Source organism: Lampetra planeri, unplaced genomic scaffold, assembly GCF_965212315.1.
Source record: "Lampetra planeri unplaced genomic scaffold, kcLamPlan1.2.h2 scaffold_2090, whole genome shotgun sequence".
Taxonomy (NCBI): domain Eukaryota; kingdom Metazoa; phylum Chordata; class Hyperoartia; order Petromyzontiformes; family Petromyzontidae; genus Lampetra; species Lampetra planeri.
The window spans coordinates 1-20487 of record NW_027614851.1 but is presented as its reverse complement, the minus strand read 5'-3'; the positions used below and the strand labels follow the sequence as shown (position 1 = coordinate 20487).

At 57.2% G+C, this 20487-nt stretch overlaps 1 protein-coding gene across 1 annotated transcript; it reads left to right on the top strand.

Moving 5' to 3' along the window:
* Positions 1-219: 219 nt before the first annotated feature.
* On the top strand, positions 220-19837 carry LOC144740374 (transcription initiation factor TFIID subunit 1-like; the record flags this gene model as incomplete). Its single annotated transcript, XM_078623230.1, has 11 exons — positions 220-336; positions 1107-1354; positions 4412-4478; positions 6325-6423; positions 9036-9247; positions 12713-12821; positions 13955-14053; positions 15377-15554; positions 16937-17004; positions 18045-18167; positions 19732-19837. Coding segments are annotated over exons 1-11 (1426 nt in total), but the record flags the coding sequence as incomplete, so codon positions are not given.
* Between the last annotated feature and the right edge of the window lie 650 nt (positions 19838-20487).

The following is a 20487-nucleotide window of genomic DNA, read 5'->3' as shown; positions in this document are numbered from 1 at the left end:
CGACTTTGAGGAGATGGGCAAGTCGCTGGAGTCCATGCTGCAGCAGCAGCAGCAGCAGCGCGGGCAAGCACTCGCTGCAGCAGCTGAGCCGCGAGCGGGAGGAGCACGAGCGCCACGAGCTGCACCGCATGATGATGATGGGCGGCACGGCGGGAGGGGGGGCCGCGGGGGCGGGGGGGGCCACAGGGGGAGCCACGGGGGGGGCGGCGCGGGGGGACGATGACGGTGGAGGAGGAGGCGACGATGAGGGAGGTGGTGGAGGAGGATCGGGCAGAGGGGGAGGAGGAGGTGGTGGGGGAGGCCGCGCCATCGGAGGGCGGGAGAGGCGCGTCTCTCGTGAGTTGGGGCGGGGGGTGGTGGGGGAGGTGGTGATGGTGGAGGAGGTGTGGTGGTGGTGGTGGAGGAGGTGGTGGTGATGGAGGTGGTGGTGGTGATGGAGGTGGTGGTGGTGGTGGAGGTGATGGAGGAGGTGGTGGTGGAGGAGGTGGAGGAGGTGGTGGTGATGGAGGTGGCGGTGATGGAGGTGGCGGTGATGGAGGTGGCGGTGGAGGAGGTGGTGGTGGAGGTGGTGGAGGAGGTGGTGATGGTGGTGGTGGTGGGGGAGGTAGTGGTGGAGGTGGTGGTGGAGGTGGTGGTGGAGGTGGTGGAGGTGGTGGAGGAGGTGGAGGAGGTGGTGGTGATGGTGGTGGTGGTGGTGGGGAAGGTGGTGGGGGAGGTGGTGGTGATGGTGGAGGAGGTGGTGGTGGAGGTGGTGGAGGATGTGGTGGTGGTGGTGGAGGAGGAGGTGGTGGTGGTGGTGGAGGAGGAGATGGTGGTGGAGGTGGTGGTGGAGGTGGTGATGGAGGTGGTGGTGATGGTGGTGATAGAGGTGGTGATGGTGGTGATGGAGGTGGTGGTGGAGGAGGAGGTGGTGATGGTGGTGATGGAGGTGATGGAGGTGGTGGTGGTGGTGATGGTGGTGGTGGAGGAGGAGGAGATGCGAGGCTCGCGACCCTCCCACGACCCTCCCATAACCTTCCCGTGACCCTGTTGACCCTCCCGTGACCCTCCCACGACCGCGTGACCCTCCCTCCCTCCCTCCCTCCCCCCCTCCCCGACCGTTGCAGTCATTGGCCTGGGCGGTGTCGGTGGCAGCCTCCAGCTGCACCAGCAGCAGCAGCTGCACCGCGGGCGGTGACGACGACGCGGCGTCGGTGGCGTCGATGAGCTCCAGCGCGGCGGGGCGCCGCCTCAAGATCTACCGCACGTTCCGTGACGAGGAAGGCAAGGAGTACGTGCGCTGCGAGACGGTGCGCAAGGCAGCCGTCATCGACGCCTACGCTCGCATCCGCTCCACCAAGGACGACGACTTCATGTGAGCGCGACGGCGGCAACGGCACCGTCACCAACACCACCATCATCACCACCACCACTGTCATCGTCACCAACACCACCATCATCACCACCACCACTGTCATCGTCACCAACACCACCATCGTCACCAACACCATCGTCAACCACCACCACTGTCACCACCGCCACTGTCAACACTGTCACCAACACCACTACCACCACTGTCAACACCACCATCATCAACCACCGTCATCATCAACCAACATCACCACTGTCACCAACAACACCACCACTGTCAACTACACCACCACCACTGTCAACACCACCATCATCACCACCACCACTGTCATCGTCACCAACACCACCACCACCGCCACTGTCACCACCACTGTCAACACCACCATCAACCACCACCACTGTCACCAACACTGTCACCACCACCACCACCATCAACCACCACCACTGTCACCAACACCACCACCACCACTGTCACCACCACCACCATCAACCACCACCACTTTCACCAACACCACCACCATCATCGTCACCACCACCACCACCACCGTCACCACCACCACTGTCAACACTGTCACCAACACCACCACCACTGTCAACACTGTCACCAACACCATCGTCACCAACACCACCACTGTCAACACCACCATCATCACCCACCACCACCATCGTCACCAACACCACTACCACTTTCGTGACTGCAGGGATTCATCTTCTTGGTTCTTTCGGTAAAGTCACGTAGAAGGGAAGTAATAAAATAATAAAAATAAAACATAATAAAATAAAATAATTCTCACGACGTTTCGGCTACAACGCAAGCAGCCGTCTTCAGGTGAAGAATGAGACACTACCAAGCTAGGAGCTTATATATAAGCTGGGTTGGAGGTGGAAGAGCGCCTTAACAGAAAGAATGTGCATATGAAGAGGAATTTAGCATATTCATGGGAAATGCGTAGGAGGTGGGCGGGGGGGTTTCAAAGTCATATTATGCCCATGCATTATGCAGGATCAGCAGCACCAAGGGGGGGTGCAGGGAGTAGCATTAACAAAGGAAAGGAATGTTAATGATATGTAGCTGCAGTTACTAAACAACCACGTAGAAAACTAAAGTATAAACTACATAAAAAACTAAAGTATAAACTGCATAGCACCATCAGTATACTTACTATACTCTACAATAAGCTGAGTTACTAACAGCAAGTAATACATTACAATTCTACGTCGTAAAAATTATATAATATGCTTCCATCTAAACTTTATTCTCTTACATCACACGAGCATATACCGTACTATATACTGCCATAGATAAACCCAACATTACATTATATACTGTATTGCTATAAACCACCCTATACCTTATACATTTTAATATAACACTATGTATTATTCTACCCACCCTAATGTGTATCGAAATGGTTTATTACGTCCTTCCAATGATTGCTAAGCCAGAATCCATCTTCTCGGTTAAAATTGTCTCTGTGTTTGTATATGTGGATCGCCTCATGAACGAATCTTTCATGATAGCCAGATGGCTTGCAGAGAACCTCTGTCTTGGAGAAGTCAATGTCATGTGAGCCCACTGAGTTGTAACAGTGATCTGCCACGGCTGAGGTGTTTGTCCTACCGTGTTTGACTTGAAACACGGGTAGGACAAACACCTCAGCCGTGGCAGATCACTGTTACAACTCAGTGGGCTCACATGACATTGACTTCTCCAAGACAGAGGTTCTCTGCAAGCCATCTAGCTATCATGAGAGATTCGTTCATGAGGCGATCCACATATACAAACACAGAGACAATTTTAACCGAGAAGATGGATTCTGGCTTAGCAATCATTGGAAGGACGTAATAAACCATTTCGATACACATTAGGGTGGGTAGAATAATACATAGTGTTATATTAAAATGTATAAGGTATAGGGTGGTTTATAGCAATACAGTATATAATGTAATGTTGGGTTTATCTATGGCAGTATATAGTACGGTATATGCTCGTGTGATGTAAGAGAATAAAGTTTAGATGGAAGCATATTATATAATTTTTACGACGTAGAATTGTAATGTATTACTTGCTGTTAGTAACTCAGCTTATTGTAGAGTATAGTAAGTATACTGATGGTGCTATGCAGTTTATACTTTAGTTTTTTATGTAGTTTATACTTTAGTTTTCTACGTGGTTGTTTAGTAACTGCAGCTACATATCATTAACATTCCTTTCCTTTGTTAATGCTACTCCCTGCACCCCCCCTTGGTGCTGCTGATCCTGCATAATGCATGGGCATAATATGACTTTGAAACCCCCCCGCCCACCTCCTACGCATTTCCCATGAATATGCTAAATTCCTCTTCATATGCACATTCTTTCTGTTAAGGCGCTCTTCCACCTCCAACCCAGCTTATATATAAGCTCCTAGCTTGGTAGTGTCTCATTCTTCACCTGAAGACGGCTGCTTGCGTTGTAGCCGAAACGTCGGGAGAATTATTTTATTTTATTATGTTTTATTTTTATTATTTTATTACTTCCCTTCTACGTGACTTTACCGAAAGAACCAAGAAGATGAACCACTACCACTGTCAACACCACCATCATCAACCAACACCACCGTCATCGTCACCACCATCATCACCCACCACCATCGTCACCAACACCACCACCACTGTCAACAACACCACCATCAACCACCACCACTGTCACCAACACCACCATCATCATCGTCACCACCACCACCACTGTCAACAACACCATCATCAACCACCACTGTCATCGTCACCACCACTACCACCATCATCACCCACCACCACCACCACTGTCACCAACACCACCACCATCATAGTCACCACCATCACCAACACCACCATCATCATCGTCACCACCACTACCACCATCACCGTCATCGTCACCAACTCCACCATCACCGTCATCGTCACCACCACCACCGTCATCACCAGCACCCTCCTCCTCCACGCGGGAGCCACCAGCGTGGCCCTCAGCTAACCACCCCCCCCCCACCATGGCCCCCCCCATGGCCCCCCCCCATGCCCCCCCCCATGGCCCCCCCCACAGCAAGAAGTTTGCGCTCTATGACGAGCAGCACAGGGAGGAGATGAGGAGGGAGCGCAGGAGGATCCAGGTAGCGTCTCCCCGCCGTGTCTCCACGCTGTGTGTCTCTCTGTGTGTCTCTCACTGTGTGTCTCTGTGTCTCTGTGTCTCCCCGCTGTGTCTCACCGTGTCTCTGTGTGTCTCTGTGTGTCTCCACGCCGTGTCTCTGTGTCTCTCTGTGTGTCTCTGTGTCTCTCTCTGTGTCTCTGTGTGTCTCTCTGTGTCTGTGTGTCTCTGTGTGTCTCACTGTGTCTCTGTGTCTCTGTGTCTCCCCGCTGTGTCTCTCACTGTGTGTCTCTGTGTCTCTCTGTCTCTCTCTGTGTCTCTGTCTCTCTCTGTGTCTCTGTGTGTCTCTCTGTGTCTCTGTGTGTCTCTCTGTGTCTCTGTGTGTCTCTCTGTGTCTCTGTGTGTCTCTCTGTGTCTCTGTGTGTCTCTCTGTGTCTCTGTGTGTCTCTCTGTGTCTCTGTCTCTCTGTGTCTTTCTCTGTGTCTCTGTGTGTCTCCCCGCTGTGTTTCTCCCTGTGTCTCTCTGTGTCTCTCACTGTGTGTCTCTCTGTGTGTCTCTCTGTGTCTCTCTGTGTCTTCCCGCTGTGTTTCTCCCTGTGTCTCTCTGTGTCTCTCTGTGTCTCTCTGTGTGTCTCTGTGTCTCTGTGTCTCACTGTGTCTTTCTGTGTCTCTCTGTGTCTCTCTCTGTGTCTCTGTGTGTCTCTCTGTGTCTCTGTGTCTCCCCGCCGTGTCTCTCTCTGTGTCTCTCTGTGTCTCTGTGACTCTCTGTGTCTCTCTCTCTGTCTCCCCGCTGTGTCTCGCTGTGTATTTCTGTGTCTCTCTGTGTCTCTCTGTGTCTCTCTCTGTGTCTCTGTGTCTCACTGTGTCTCTCTGTCTCTCTCTGTGTCTCTGTGTCTCTCTCTGTGTCTCACTGTGTCTCACTGTGTCTCTGTGTCTCACTGTCTCTCTGTGTCTCACTGTGTCTCTCTGTGTCTCTCTGTGTCTCTCTGTGTCTCTCTGTGTCTCCCCGTGTCTCTCTGTGTCTCACTGTCTCCCCGTGTCTCTCTGTGTCTCTCTGTCTCTCTGTGTCTCTCTGTGTCTCTCTGTGTCTCTGTGTCTCACTGTCTCTCTGTATCTCTCTGTGTCTCACGGTGTCCCCCCCGCCGTGTCTCCCCGTGTGTCTCTGTCTCTGTGTCTCTCTCTATCTCCCCGTGTTTCCCCGTGTCTCCCCGTGTCTCTCTCTGACTTTCCGTGTCTCTCTCTGTCTCCCCGTGTCTCCCCGCATCTCCCCGTGTCTCTCCCTCTGTCTCCCCGTGTCTCTCCGTGACTCACCATGACTCACCATAACTCCCCGTGTCTCCCCGTGTCTCTCTCTGTCTCTCTCTGTCTCCCCGTGTCTCCCCGTGACTCCCCGTGTCTCTCTGTCTCCCCGTGTCTCCCCGTGTCTCCCTGTGTCTCTCTCTGTCTCCCCGTCTCTCCCCGTGTCTCTCTCTGTCTCCCCGTGTCTCCCCGCATCTCCCCGTGTCTCTCTGTCTCCCCGTGTCTCCCCGCATCTCCCCGTGTCTCTCTCTGTCTCCCCGTGTCTCTCCGTGACTCACCATGACTCCCCGCGTCTCCCCGTGTCTCGCCGTGTCTCTCTCTGTCTCCCCGTGTCTCTCTCTGTCTCCCCGTGTCTCTCCGTGTCTCCCCGTGTCTCCCCGTGTCTCTCCGTGTCTCCCCGCGTCTCCCCGTATCTGTCTCCCCTGTGTCTCCCTGTGTCTCCCCGTGTCTCCCCTGTGTCTCCCCGTGTCTCCCCGTGTCTCTCCGTGACTCACCATGACTCCCCGTGTCTCCCCTGTGTCTCCCCGTGTCTCCCCGTGTCTCCCCGTGTCTCCCGGCGTCTCCTCCCCACAGGAGCAGCTGCGGAGGCTGAAGCGTAACCAGGAGCGTGAGCGCACGCGCGCCCCGCCTGAGAAGAAGCCAAAGAAGGTGAAGGAGAGACCGGACCTCAAGGTGAGGGTAACGTGCTCACCCACACGCTCACCCACACGCTCACCCACACGCTCACCCACACACTCACCCACACGCTCACCCACACACTCACCCACACGCTCACCCACACGCTCACCCACATGCTCACCCACACGCTCACCCACACACACTCATCCAGCCGCTCGCTCACCCACACGCTCACCCACACACTCACTCACCCACACGCTCACCCACCCACTCACCCACTCGCTCACCCACACACTCACCCACACGCTCACCCACACGCTCACCCACACGCTCACCCTCACACTCACCCACTCACTCACTCACCCACTCACTCACCCACACGCTCACCCACACACTCACCCACACGCTCACCCACTCACTCACCCACACACTCACTCACCCACACGCTCACCCACACACTCACCCACTCGCTCACCCCACACGCTCACCCACACGCTCACCCACACGCTCACCCACACGCTCACCCACTCACTCACCCACACACTCACTCACCCACACGCTCACCCACACACTCACCCACTCGCTCACCCACCCACACGCTCACCCACTCACTCACCCACACACTCACCCACACACTCACCCACTCACTCACCCACACACTCACCCACACACTCACCCACACACTCACCCACACACTCACTCACACACTCACTCACCCACACACTCACGCACACACTCACCCACACACTCACTCACACACTCACTCACCCACACACTCACCCACACACTCATTCACACACTCACTCACCCACACACTCACACACACACTCACGTACACACTCACCCACACACTCACTCACACACTCACTCACCCGCACACTCACCCACACACTCACCCACACACTCACCCGCACACTCACCCGCACACTCACCCACACACTCACCCACACACTCACCCACCCACACACTCACCCACACACTCACCCACACACTCACCCGCACACTCACCCGCACACTCACCCGCACGCTCACCCACACGCTCACCCACACGCTCACCCACACGCTCACTCGCACGCTCACCCGCACGCTCACCCGCACGCTCACCCGCACGCTCACCCGCACGCTCACCCACACGCTCACCCACACGCTCACCCGCACGCTCACCCGCACGCTCACCCACACGCTCACCCACACGCTCACTCACCCACACGCTCACCCACACACTCGCTCACCCCGCTCACCCACACGGTCACCCACACGCTCACCCACACGCTCACTCACACACTCACACACACACTCACCCACACGCTCACCCACACACTCAGCCACACACTCACCCACACACTCACCCACACGCTCATCCACACGCTCACCCACACACTCACCCACACGCTCACACACTCACCCACACGCTCACCCACACGCTCACTCACCCACACGCTCACCCACACGCTCACCCACACGCTCACCCACACGCTCACCCGCACGCTCACCCCGCACGCTCACCCGCACGCTCACCCACACGCTCACCCACACGCTCACCCACACGCTCACCCACACACACAGTCACCCACCCACACACTCACCCACACACTTACCCACACACTCACTCACCCACACACTCACCCACACACTCACTCACCCACACACTCACTCACCCACACACTCACCCACACGCTCACCCACATACTCACCCACACACTCACTCATCCACACACTCACCCACACACTCACCCACACGCTCACCCACACGCTCACACACACGCTCACACGCTCACCCACACGCTCACCCACACGCTCACCCACACGCTCACCCACACGCTCACCCACACGCTCACCCACACACTCACCCACACACACAGTCACCCACCCACCCACACACTCACCCACACACTGACGGGCTCACCCACACGCTCACCCACACACTCACCCACACGCTCACCCACACGCTCACCCACACGCTCACCCACACGCTCACCCGCACGCTCACCCGCACACTCACCCACACGCTAACCCACACGCTCACCCACCCACTCACCCATCCACCCACTCACCCACCCACCCACTCACCCACCCACTCACCCACTCACCCACCCACCCACCCACTCACCCACCCACTCACCCACCCACTCACTCACCCACCCACCCACTCACCCACCCACCAACCCACCCACCCACCCACCCACTCACCCACTCACTCACCCACCCACTTACCCACCCACCCACCCACTCACCCACCCACCCACCCACTCACCCACCCACTCACCCACCAACCAACCCACCCACTCACCCACTCACTCACCCACCCACCCACTCACCCACTCACTCAGCCATCCACCCACTCACCCACCCACCCACCACCCACCCACTCACTCACCCACCCACCCACCCACTCACTCACCCACTCACCTACCCGCTCACTCACTCACCCGCTCATCCACCCACTCGCCCACCCACCCACCGACCCACTCACCCACCCACCCACTCACCCACCCACCCACTCACTCACCCACCCACCCACTCACCCACTCACCCACCAACCAACCAACCAACCCACCCACTCACCCACCCACTCACCCACCCACTCACCCACCCACCCTTTCTTGAAGCGGTCAACTCACTCTGAACTCTCTCCCCCCTCCCTCCCCCCCCCCTCCCCCCGGCAGCTGAAGTGCGGCGCGTGCGGCGCCATCGGGCACATGCGCACGAACAAGTGCTGCCCCCTGTACTACCAGACGAACGCGCCGCCCTCCAACCCCGTCGCCATGACGGAGGAGCAGGAGGAGGAGCTGGAGCGCTCCGTCATCGCCAACGACAACGAGGAGCTCATCAAGGTGGAGGGGACCAAGATCGTGCTGGGCAAGCAGCTCATCGAGAGGTGCACGCACGCACGCAGACGCACGCACACGCACACAGACGCACACACATGCACGCGCACGCACAGACACAGACACACACACACAGACACACAGACACACACACAGACGCACACACGCACACACAGACGCACACACACACACAGACACACACGCACACAGACACACACACACGCAGACACGCACGCAGACAACAACAACAACAACAACCGCCATTCGCCACTAAGTGGCGGTGACGTCACCACGACGCTTGTGCCAGGCCATGTGCACCCTGAGGCCACGTGAAGTGTCGAACGCCCGCTGGCAGGAGGTCACGGGGCAGACCCAGGTGCCACGGGTCGACTGACCGAGATGACCGAGATGACTGGCTGATGCACCACCTGTGCCCCCTACTGTGCCAACTTGCTGTGCTTTAGCCACCCGGCGCTCCGCTCGTTGTTGTGAGCGTCGCTCCTCCGCCCTCCGTTGTTGTTGGAGGGCGACTGCCTCCAACTGCCCAGTAGCGTCCTTCACGAGCCTCCTCCACTGAGGCCGATCTTGACACCGCTGGTACCAGTCATCGGCAAGTCCACTCAGCTCCACGTCCTCCTGTACCACATCACTCCATCTCTTCTCTAGCCCGTGCCGCGCCCGTTTAGCCCCCTCGATCCGGCCGAACAAAAGCTGTTTAGGCATGCGGTGGCTGGGCATGCGGGCTACATGACCCAGCCAACGCAGCCTTGCCTGCCGGAGGAGCTCACTGATGGGTCTTTGCCCAGATCTTTCAAGGACTTGTGAGCTCCTCACACAATCCAGCCTGGTTAAACCCAGGATGGATCGTTGGCAGGCCAGCCTAAATGTTTCCAACCGGCGAAGATGCTCCACTAGGGGGGTCCACGTTTCGCAAGCGTAGAGAAGGAAGGGAATGACCGTGGCCGAGAAGACCTGAAGCTTCGTGCGGAGCGACAGACCAGGTAGCTTCCACACAGCGTTACGCAACCGATGAAAAGATATTGCCGCTCGACTGATTCGGAGTGAGACCTCTGCTGATAAACTGGAGCCGGTCATAAGCACACTGCCCAGGTATGGGAAACTCTCCACTCTCTCCACAACTGCCCCATCACCGATTGGGAGTTGTTGGGGTGGAGTGCCCGATGGTACAAAATACCCAGGCAGGTGCTTAGTTTTGGTGGGGCTGATGGTAAGGCCCCACCTCTTAGTAGCACGCTCCAGTCTCAGCAGCAGCGTCTCCAACTCCTCTTCTGAATGAGCAGCTATTACCAAATCATCGGCATACATAACGTGGTTGACCAATAGGGAGCCATCCCTTGATCGCACCCGGGCGTCGATCAGCCTCCCATTATATCTGTACCAAATGGTAATTCCCCCGGTACAGCTATTGAAGGCTTCACGAACTACGCAGTCGAAATAGATGTTAAATAATGTGGGAGCCAGAGGACATCCCTGTCGCACCCCAAGGTGTACAGGGAAAGGCTCCGACTCCCGGCCACGTAGTTTTACCCGGGCCCGCTCACCATCATGAAGGTCCTTAATGATCGTGAGCAGAGGGTCAGGGACTCTGAAAGCACGAAGAACAACCCAGAGCCCAGTCCTACTGATGGTATCATAGGCCTTGACCAGGTCAATAAAGCAGAGATGTAGGTCTTTTTGGAATTCCCTACACCTCTGCTGTAGCACACTTACACACAGACACACTGACACACTGACACACAGACACGCAGACAAACACACACCGGGGGGGGGGGGGGGGGGTGGGGAGGAAAAGGGGGGGCACGAGGGGGGAACGTGGGGGGAGAGGTGTGTGTGTGTCTGTGTGCGTGTCTGTGTAAGAGGTGGGGCCTTACCATCAGCCCCGCCAAAACTAAGCACCTGCCTCGGTATTTTGTACCATCGGACACTCCACCCCCACAACTCCCAATCGGTGATGGGGCAGTAGTGGAGAGAGTGGAGAGTTTCCCATACCTGGGTAGTGTGCTTATGACCGGCTCCGGTTTAACAGCAGAGGTCTCACTCCGAATCAGTCGAGCGGCAATATCTTTTCATCGGTTGCGTAACGCTGTGTGGAAGCTACCCGGTCTGTCGCTCCGCCTGAAGCTTCAGGTCTTCTCGGCCACGGTCATTCCCTCCCTTCTCTACGCTTGCGAAACGTGGACCCCCCCTAATGGAGCATCTTCGCCGGTTGGAAACATTTCGGCTGGCCTGCCTACGATCCATCCTGGGTTTAACCAGGCTGGATTGTGTGAGGAGCTCACAAATCCTCGAAAGATCTGGGCAAAGTCCCATCAGTGAGCTCCTCCGGCAGGCAAGGCTGCGTTGGCTGGGTCATGTAGCCCACATGCTCAGCTACCGCATGCCTAAACAGCTTTTGTTCGGCCGGATAGAGGGGGCTAAATGGGCGCGGCACGGGCTAGAGAAGAGATGGAGTGATATGGTACAGGAGGACGTGGAGTTGAGTGGACTTGCCGATGACTGGTACCAGCGGTGTCAAGATCAGCCTCAGTGGAGGAGGCTCGTGAAGGACGCTACTGGGCAGTTGGAGGCAGTCGCCCTCCAACAACAACGGAGGGCGGAGGAGCGACGCTCACAACATCGAGCGGAGCGCCGGGTGGCTAAAACACAGCAAGTTGGCACAGTAGGGGGCACAGGTGGTGCATCAGCCAGTCGTCTCGGTCATCTGAGTCAGTCGACCCGTGGCACCTGCTGGGTCTGCCCCGTGACCTCCTGCCAGCGGGCGTTCGACACTTCACGTGATAGCCTCAAGGTGCACATGGCCTGGCACAAGCGTCGTGGTGATGTCACGGCCACTTAGTGGCGAATGGCGGTTGTTGTTGTTGTGTGTCTGTGTGTGTGTCTGTGTGTGTGTGTCTGCATGTGTGGGGAGTGATAGTGTAGCGGTTAGCGCTACGCTGCGCTACGAACCCGGTGACCCGAGTTCGATTCCCACTCACGGCAAACACCGGTGACGATTATCTGAACCGGTCCTGGATCTCTCCTAGGTCGACTCAGCCTCAAATGAGTACCTGGTGCGATGTGTAAACATCGCCGCTGGGGAGACAAAGGCGGTCGGGCGTGGTGCTGGCCACCCACCCCCTCGTGTGCCGTTCCGGCCTTCACAGGTGCTCGCTAACAGCACTTGCCCCTACAGTCTGTTGAGGCTACACGGGGGATCTTTGTCTGTGTAGGTGCTACTCGCTAACAGCACTTGCCCCGACAGTCTGTTGAGGCTACACGGGGGATCTTTGTCTGTGTAGGTGCTACTCGCTAACAACACTTGCCCCACCAGTCTGTTGAGGCTACACGGGGGATCTTTGTCTGTGTAGGTTCTACTCGCTAACAGCACTTGCCCCAACAGTTTGTTGAGGCTACACGGGGGATCTTTGTCTGTGTAGGTGCTACTCGCTAACAGCACTTGCCCCAACAGTCTGTTGAGGCTACACGGGGGACCTTTGACTGTGTCTGTGTGTCAGTGCGGATGAGGTACGCCGTCTCTCGCTGGTGCTCAAGTTCCCGAAGCCGCCGGCGCCGCAGAAGAAGAAGAAACGAACTCCGTCCACCTTGCACTGCGACTACCTCAACGTGCGTCACCTCTACACACTACACTATACACCACACTATACACTACACTATACACTACACTATACTATACACTATACACTACACTACACACTACACTATACACTACACTATACACTACACTATACACTACACTATACTATACACTATACACTACACTATACACTACACTATACACTACACTATACACTACACTATACACTACACTATACACTATACACTACACTATACACTATACACTACACGATACACTACACTATACACTACACTACACACTACACTATACACTACACTATACACTACACTACTATACACTACACACTACACTACACACTACACTATTCACTACACTATACACTACACTATACACTACACTATACACTACACTATACACTACACTATACACTACACACTACACTATACACTACACTATACACTACACACTACACTACACTATACACTACACTACACACTACACTATACACTACAATACACTACACTATACACTACACTATACACTACACTACACACTACACTACACTATACACTACACTATTCACTACACTATACACTACACTATACACTACACTACACTATACACTACACTATACACTACACTATACACTACACTATACACTACACACTACACTACACTTTACACTACACTACATACTACACTACACTATACACTACACTATACACTACACTATACACTACTATACACTACACACTACACTATACACTACACTATACACTACACACTACACTACACTATACACTACACTATACACTACACACTACACTATACACTACTATACACTATACACTACACTACACTATACACTACACACTACACTACACTATACACTACACTATACACTACACTATACGCTACACTACACACTACACTACACACTACACTATACACACTACACTATACACACTACACTATACACTACACTATACACTATACACTACACTATACACCACTACACTTTACACTACACTATACACTACACACTACACTACACTATATACTACACTATACACTACACTATACACTACACTACTATACACTACACTATACACTACACTATACACTACACTGTGTGTCTGTGTGTGTGTGGGGTGAGCAGCGGCCCAACAAGTCGATCCACCGGCGCCGCACGGACCCCGTGGTGACGCTCTCCACCGTGCTGGAGGGCATCCTCAACGACCTGCGAGACCTGCCCAACGTGGGTGTGGGTGGACGTGAGGGTGGACTTGAGGGTGGACGTGTGGGTGGACGTGTGGGTGGACGTGTGGGTGGACTTGTAGGTGGACGTGTGGGTGGGTGGACGTGTGGGTGGGTGCGTGGGTGGGTGGGTGCGTGGGTGGGTGAGTGAGTGAGTGGGTGGGTGGGTGAGTGGGGTGGGTGGGTGAGTGAGTGGGTGGGTGGGTGGGTGGACGTGTGGGTGGGTGGGTGGACGTGTGGGTGGGTGGGTGGACGTGTGGGTGGGTGGGTGGACGTGTGGGTGGGTGGACGTGTGGGTGGGTGGACGTGTGGGAGGGTGGACGTGTGAGTGGGTGGGTGGACATGTGAGTGAGTGGGTGAGTGAGTGGGCGGACGTGTGGGTGGGTGAGTGAGTGGGTGAGTGAGTGGGTGAGTGAGCTGGGTGAGTGAGTGGATGGGTGAGTGAGTGGATGGGTGGGTGAGTGGGTGGGTGAGTGGGTGAGTGAGTGGGTGGACGTGTGGGTGGGTGAGTGAGTGGGTAAGTGAGTGGGTGGGTGGGTGAGTGGGTGAGTGAGTGGGTGAGTGTGTGAGTGGGTGGGTGAGTGAGTGGGTGAGTGAGTGGATGGGTGGGTGAGTGGGTGGGTGAGTTGGTGGGTGAGTGAGTGGGTGAGTGGGTGGGTGTTTGGGTGAGTGAGTGGATGGGTGGGTGAGTGGGTGGGTGAGTGGGTGGGTGAGTGAGTGGGTGAGTGGGTGGGTGTTTGGGTGAGTGAGTGGATGGGTGGGTGAGTGGACGTGTGGGTGGGTGTACGTGTGGGAGGGTGGGTGGGTGGATTTGTGGGAGGGTGGGTGGGTGAGTGGATGTATGGGTGGGTGATTGAGTGGGTGGGTGAGTGGATGTATGGGTGGGTGAGTGGGTGGGTGAGTGGCTGGGTGAGTGGGTAGGTGAGTGAGTGGATGGGTGAGTGAGTGGGTGGGTGAGTGGGTGAGTGGGTGGGTGGGTGAGTGGGTGAGTGGGTGGGTGGGTGAGTGGGTGAGTGAGTGAGTGGGTGAGTGTGTGGGTGGGTGGGTGAGTGAGTGAGTGTGTGTGTGGGTGGGTGAGTGAGTGAGTGGATGAGTGAGTGAGTGGGTGAGTGAGTGGGTGGGTGAGTGTGTGGGTGGGTGGGTGAGTGAGTGAGTGTGTGGGTGGGTGGGTGAGTGAGTGTGTGGGTGAGTGGGTGGGTGGATGTGTGAGTGAGTGGGTGAGTGGGTGGACGTGTGGATGGGGCTCATTCGTCCGCGCGGGTGACATCCGACACCTCGTGACGCCGCACCGCCCGACCCCCGTCACCCCCCCCTCCCCGTGCAGACGTACCCGTTCCACGCGGCGGTGAGCGCCAAGCAGGTGAAGGATTACTACCGCGTGGTGACGCGCCCCATGGACCTGCAGAGCATGCGGGAGCATCTGCGGGGCCGGGCCTACCACTCGCGCGACGAGTTCCGTGAGCACGTGGAGGTCATCGTCAAGAACAGCGCCACCTACAACGGTGCGGGGGGGCGGCAGCCTGGGCAACCTTGACCTCCTTGACTAGCCTGGGCAACCTTGACCTCCTTGACTAGCCTGGGCACCTTGACCTCCTTGACTAGCCTGGGCAATCTTGACCTCCTTGACTAGCCTGGGCACCTTGACCTCTTTGACTAGCCTGGGCAACCTTGACCTCCTTGACTAGCCTGGGCACCTTGACCTCTTTGACTAGCCTGGGCAACCTTGACTAGCCTGGGCAACCTTGACCTCCTTGACTAGCCTGGGCAACCTTGACCTCCTTGACTAGCCTGGGCACCTTGACCTCCTTGACTAGCCTGGGCACCTTGACCTCCTTGACTAGCCTGGGCACCTTGACCTCCTTGACTAGCCTGGGCACCTTGACTAGCCTGGGCACCTTGACTAGCCTGGGCAACCTTGACTAGCCTGGGCAACCTTGACCTCCTTGACTAGCCTGGGCAACCTTGACTAGCCTGGGCAGCCTTGACTAGCCTGGACAACCTTGACTAGCCTGGGCAACCTTGACTAGCCTGGGCAACCTTGACTAGCCTGGGCAACCTTGACTAGCCTGGGCAACCTTGACCTCCTTGACTAGCCTGGGCAACCTTGACTAGCCTGGGCAACCTTGACCTCCTTGACTAGCCTGGGCAACCTTGACTAGCCTGGGCACCCTTGACTAGCCTGGGCAACCTTGACCTCCTTGACTAGCCTGGGCAACCTTGACTAGCCTGGGCATCTTGACCTCCTTGACTAGCTTTCTCTGTGTCTTCGTGTCTCTGTGTGTCTCTGTGTCTGTATGCCTCTCTGCGTCTCTGTGTCTTTGTGTATGTCCCTGTGTCTCTCTATGTGTCTCTCTGTGTGTCTCTCTCTGTGTCTCTTTCTCTGTGTCTGTGTCTCACTGTGTCTCACTGTCTCCGTGTCTCTCTCTGTGTCTCCGTGTCTCTGTGTCTCTCCGTGTCTCTCCGTGTCTCTGTGTCTCTCTCTGTGTCTGTGTCTCTCTCTGTGTCTGTGTCTCACTGTGTCTCACTGTGTCTCCGTGTCTGTGTGTCTCTGTGTCTCTGTGTCTGTGTCTCACTGTGTCTCTGTGTCTCCGTGTGTCTCTGTGTGTGTCTCTCTCTGTGTCTGTGTCTCACTGTCGCTCTGTGTCTCCGTGTCTCTCTCTGTGTCTCTGTGTCTCTCCGTGTCTCTGTGTCTCTCTCTGTGTTTGTGTCTCTCTCTGTGTCTGTGTCTCATTGTGTCTCACTGTGTCTCTGTGTCTCTCTGTCTCTCTCTGTGTCTCACTGTGTCTGTGTCTCTCCGTGTCTCTGTGTCTCTCTCTGTGTCTGTGTCTCTCTCTGTGTCTGTGTCTCACTGTGTCTCTGTGTCTCCGTGTGTCTCTGTCCTCAGGTGCAAAGCATCCCCTGACACAGACGGCCCAGTCCATGTTGGATCTCTGTGACCAGAGGTTTAGAGAGGTGAGCTCCACCACCATCAGCTCCACCATCTCTCAGCTCCACCACCACTCAGCTCCACCATCTCTCAGCTCCACCATCAGCTCCACCACCACTCAGCTCCACCACCACTCAGCTCCACCACCACTCAGCTCCACCATCACTCAGCTCCACCACCACTCAGCTCCACCTCCACTCAGCTCCACCTCCACTCAGCTCCACCACCACTCAGCTCCACCACCGCTCAGCTCCACCACCGCTCAGCTCCACCTCCACTCAGCTCCACCACCACTCAGCTCCACCACCACTCAGCTCCACCACCACTCAGCTCCACCTCCACTCAGCTCCACCACCACTCAGCTCCACCATCACTCAGCTCCACCACCACTCAGCTCCACCATCAGCTCCACTTCCACTCAGCTCCACCACCACTCAGCTCCACCACCACTCAGCTCCACCACCACTCAGCTCCACCATCAGCTCCACCACCACTCAGCTCCACCATCAGCTCCACCACCACTCAGCTCCACCACCACTCAGCTCCACCATCAGCTCCACCACCGATCAGCTCCACCTCCACTCAGCTCCACCTCCACTCAGCTCCACCATCAGCTCCACCACCACTCAGCTCCACCACCACTCAGCTCCACCATCAGCTCCACCACCACTCAGCTCCACCACCACTCAGCTCCACCACCACTCAGCTCCACCACTCAGCTCCACCATCAGCTCCACCACCATCAGCTCCACCACCACTCAGCTCCACCACCACTCAGTGTGTGTACGGTGTGTGTGTACTGTGTGTGTGTGTACTGTGTGTGTGTGTGTACTGTGTGTGTGTGTGTACTGTGTGTGTGTGTGTACTGTGTGTGTGTACTGTGTGTGTGTGTGTACTGTGTGTGTGTACTGTGTGTGTGTGTACTGTGTGTGTGTGTACTGTGTGTGTACTGTGTGTACTGTGTGTACTGTGTGTGTAATCTGTGTACTGTGTGTACTGTATGTGCACTGTGTGTACTGTATGTGTACTGTATGTGTACTGTGTGTACTGTATGTACTGTGTGTAGAAAGAGGACCGTCTTGCCCGTCTGGAGAAGGCCATCAACCCGCTGCTGGATGACGACGACCAAGTGGCTTTCTCATTCATCCTGGACAACATCGTCACGCAGAAGATGATGGCCGTGCCTGAGGTGGGGGTCGTGGGGGGGGGAGGTGGGGGGGAGGGGGGGAGGTCGTGGGGTAGGGGAAGGTTGGGGAGGTGGAGGAGGAGGAGGAGGGGGAGGAGGAGGAGGTGGAGGAGGAGGGGGTGGAGGAGGAGGTGGAGGAGGAGGTGGAGGAGGAGGTGGAGGAGGGGGAGGTGGTGGTGGAGGTGGTGGTGGAGGTGGAGGTGGTGGTGGTGGTGGGGGGAGGAGGAGGTGGAGGAGGTGGAGGAGGTGGAGGAGGAGGTGGAGGAGGAGGAGGGTGGAGGAGGAGGGGGAGGATGAGGTGGGGGAGGTGGAGGAGATAGAGATGGTGTAAGCAGGGAGGTCTCTATTGAATGTGTGTATGCCTATCTCTCTCCATCTCCTTCACCACCACCTCCACCACCATCTCCACCACCACCACCTCCTCCACCACCATCACCATCTCCACCACCACCACCACCTCCACCACCACCTCCTCCACCACCATCACCACCTCCACCACCACCATCACCACCACCACCACCACCTCCACCACCACCTCCACCACCACCTCCTCCACCACCACCATCACCTCCTCCACCATCACCACCATCTCCACCACCTCCACCACCTCCACCACCTCCACCACAACCACCACCTCCACCACCTCCACCACCACCACCACCTCCACCACCACCTCCACCACCACCTCCACCACCACCACCTCCACCACCACCACCACCTCCACCGCCTCCACCACCACCACCTCCACCACCACCTCCACCCCCACTACCTCCACCACCACCACCTCCAACACCTCCACCTCCACCACCATCACCACCTCCACCACCTCCACCACCACCACCACCTCCACCACCACCTCCACCACCACCTCCACCACCACCACCTCCACCACCACCACCACCTCCACCGCCTCCACCACCACCACCTCCACCACCACCTCCACCCCCACTACCTCCACCACCACCACCTCCAACACCTCCACCTCCACCACCATCACCACCTCCACCACCATCACCTCCACCACCACCACCACCTCCATCACCACCACCACCTCCACCACCACCTCCACCACCACCTCCACCACCACCTCCACCACCATCTCTACCACCTCCACCACCACCTCCACCACCACCACCTCCACCACCACCACCACCACCTCCACCACCACCACCACCTCCACCACCACCTCCACCCCCACTACCTCCACCACCACCACCTCCAACACCTCCACCACCACCATCTCCACCACCATCACCACCTCCACCACCATCACCTCCACCACCACCACCTCCATCACCACCTCCACCACCACCTCCACCACCTCCACCACCACCTCCACCACCACCTCCACCACCATCTCTACCTCCACCACCATCACCTCCACCACCACCACCTCCACGACCACCTCCACCACCTTCACCACCACCGTCACCTCCTCCACCACCACCATCACCTCCTCCACCTCCTCCTCCACCACCACCTCCACCACCACCACCACCTCCACCATCTCCACCACCTCCACCACCACCTCTACCACCACCACCACCTCCACATTGTCCACCCCCAGTCGTGGCCGTTCCACCACCCGGTGAACAAGAAGTTCATCCCCGACTACTACAAGGTGATCGTGGCGCCCATGGACCTGGACACGCTGCGCAAGGTCCACCACTCACGTCCACCCTGCCCCCCACGTCCACCCCTCCCTCGCGTCCACCCCTCCCCCACGTCCACCCCTCCCCCACGTCCACCCCGCCCCCCGCGTCCACCCCGCCCCCGCGTCCACCCCTCTCCCGCGTCCACCCCTCCCCCGCGTCCACCCCTCCCCCGCGTCCACCCCTCCACCACGTACACCCCCTCCCCCCGCGTCCACCCTTCCCCCGCGTCCACCCCTCCCCCGCGTACACCCCTCCCCCGCGTCCACCCCTCCCCCGCGTCCACCCCTCCACCACGTCCACCCCTCCACCACGTCCACCCCTCCCCCACGTCTACCCCTCCCGCACAGTGTGGGTGGGTTATCGAGTGAGTGAGTGAGTGAGTGGGTGAGTGAGTGAGTGGGTGACAGTGTGGGTGAGTGGGTGGGTGATAGTGTGGGTGAGTGAGTGGGTGGGTGAGTGGGTGGGTGAGTGAGTGGGTGAGTGAGTGGGTGAGTGAGTGAGTGGGTGACAGTGTGGGTGAGTGGGTGAGTGGGTGGGTGACAGTGTGGGTGAGTGAGTGGGTGGGTGGGTGGGTGGGTGAGTGAGTGAGTGGGTGAGTGAGTGAGTGGGTGAGTGAGTGAGTGGGTGAGTGGGTGGGTGGGTGGGTGAGTGGGTGGGCGGGTGAGTGG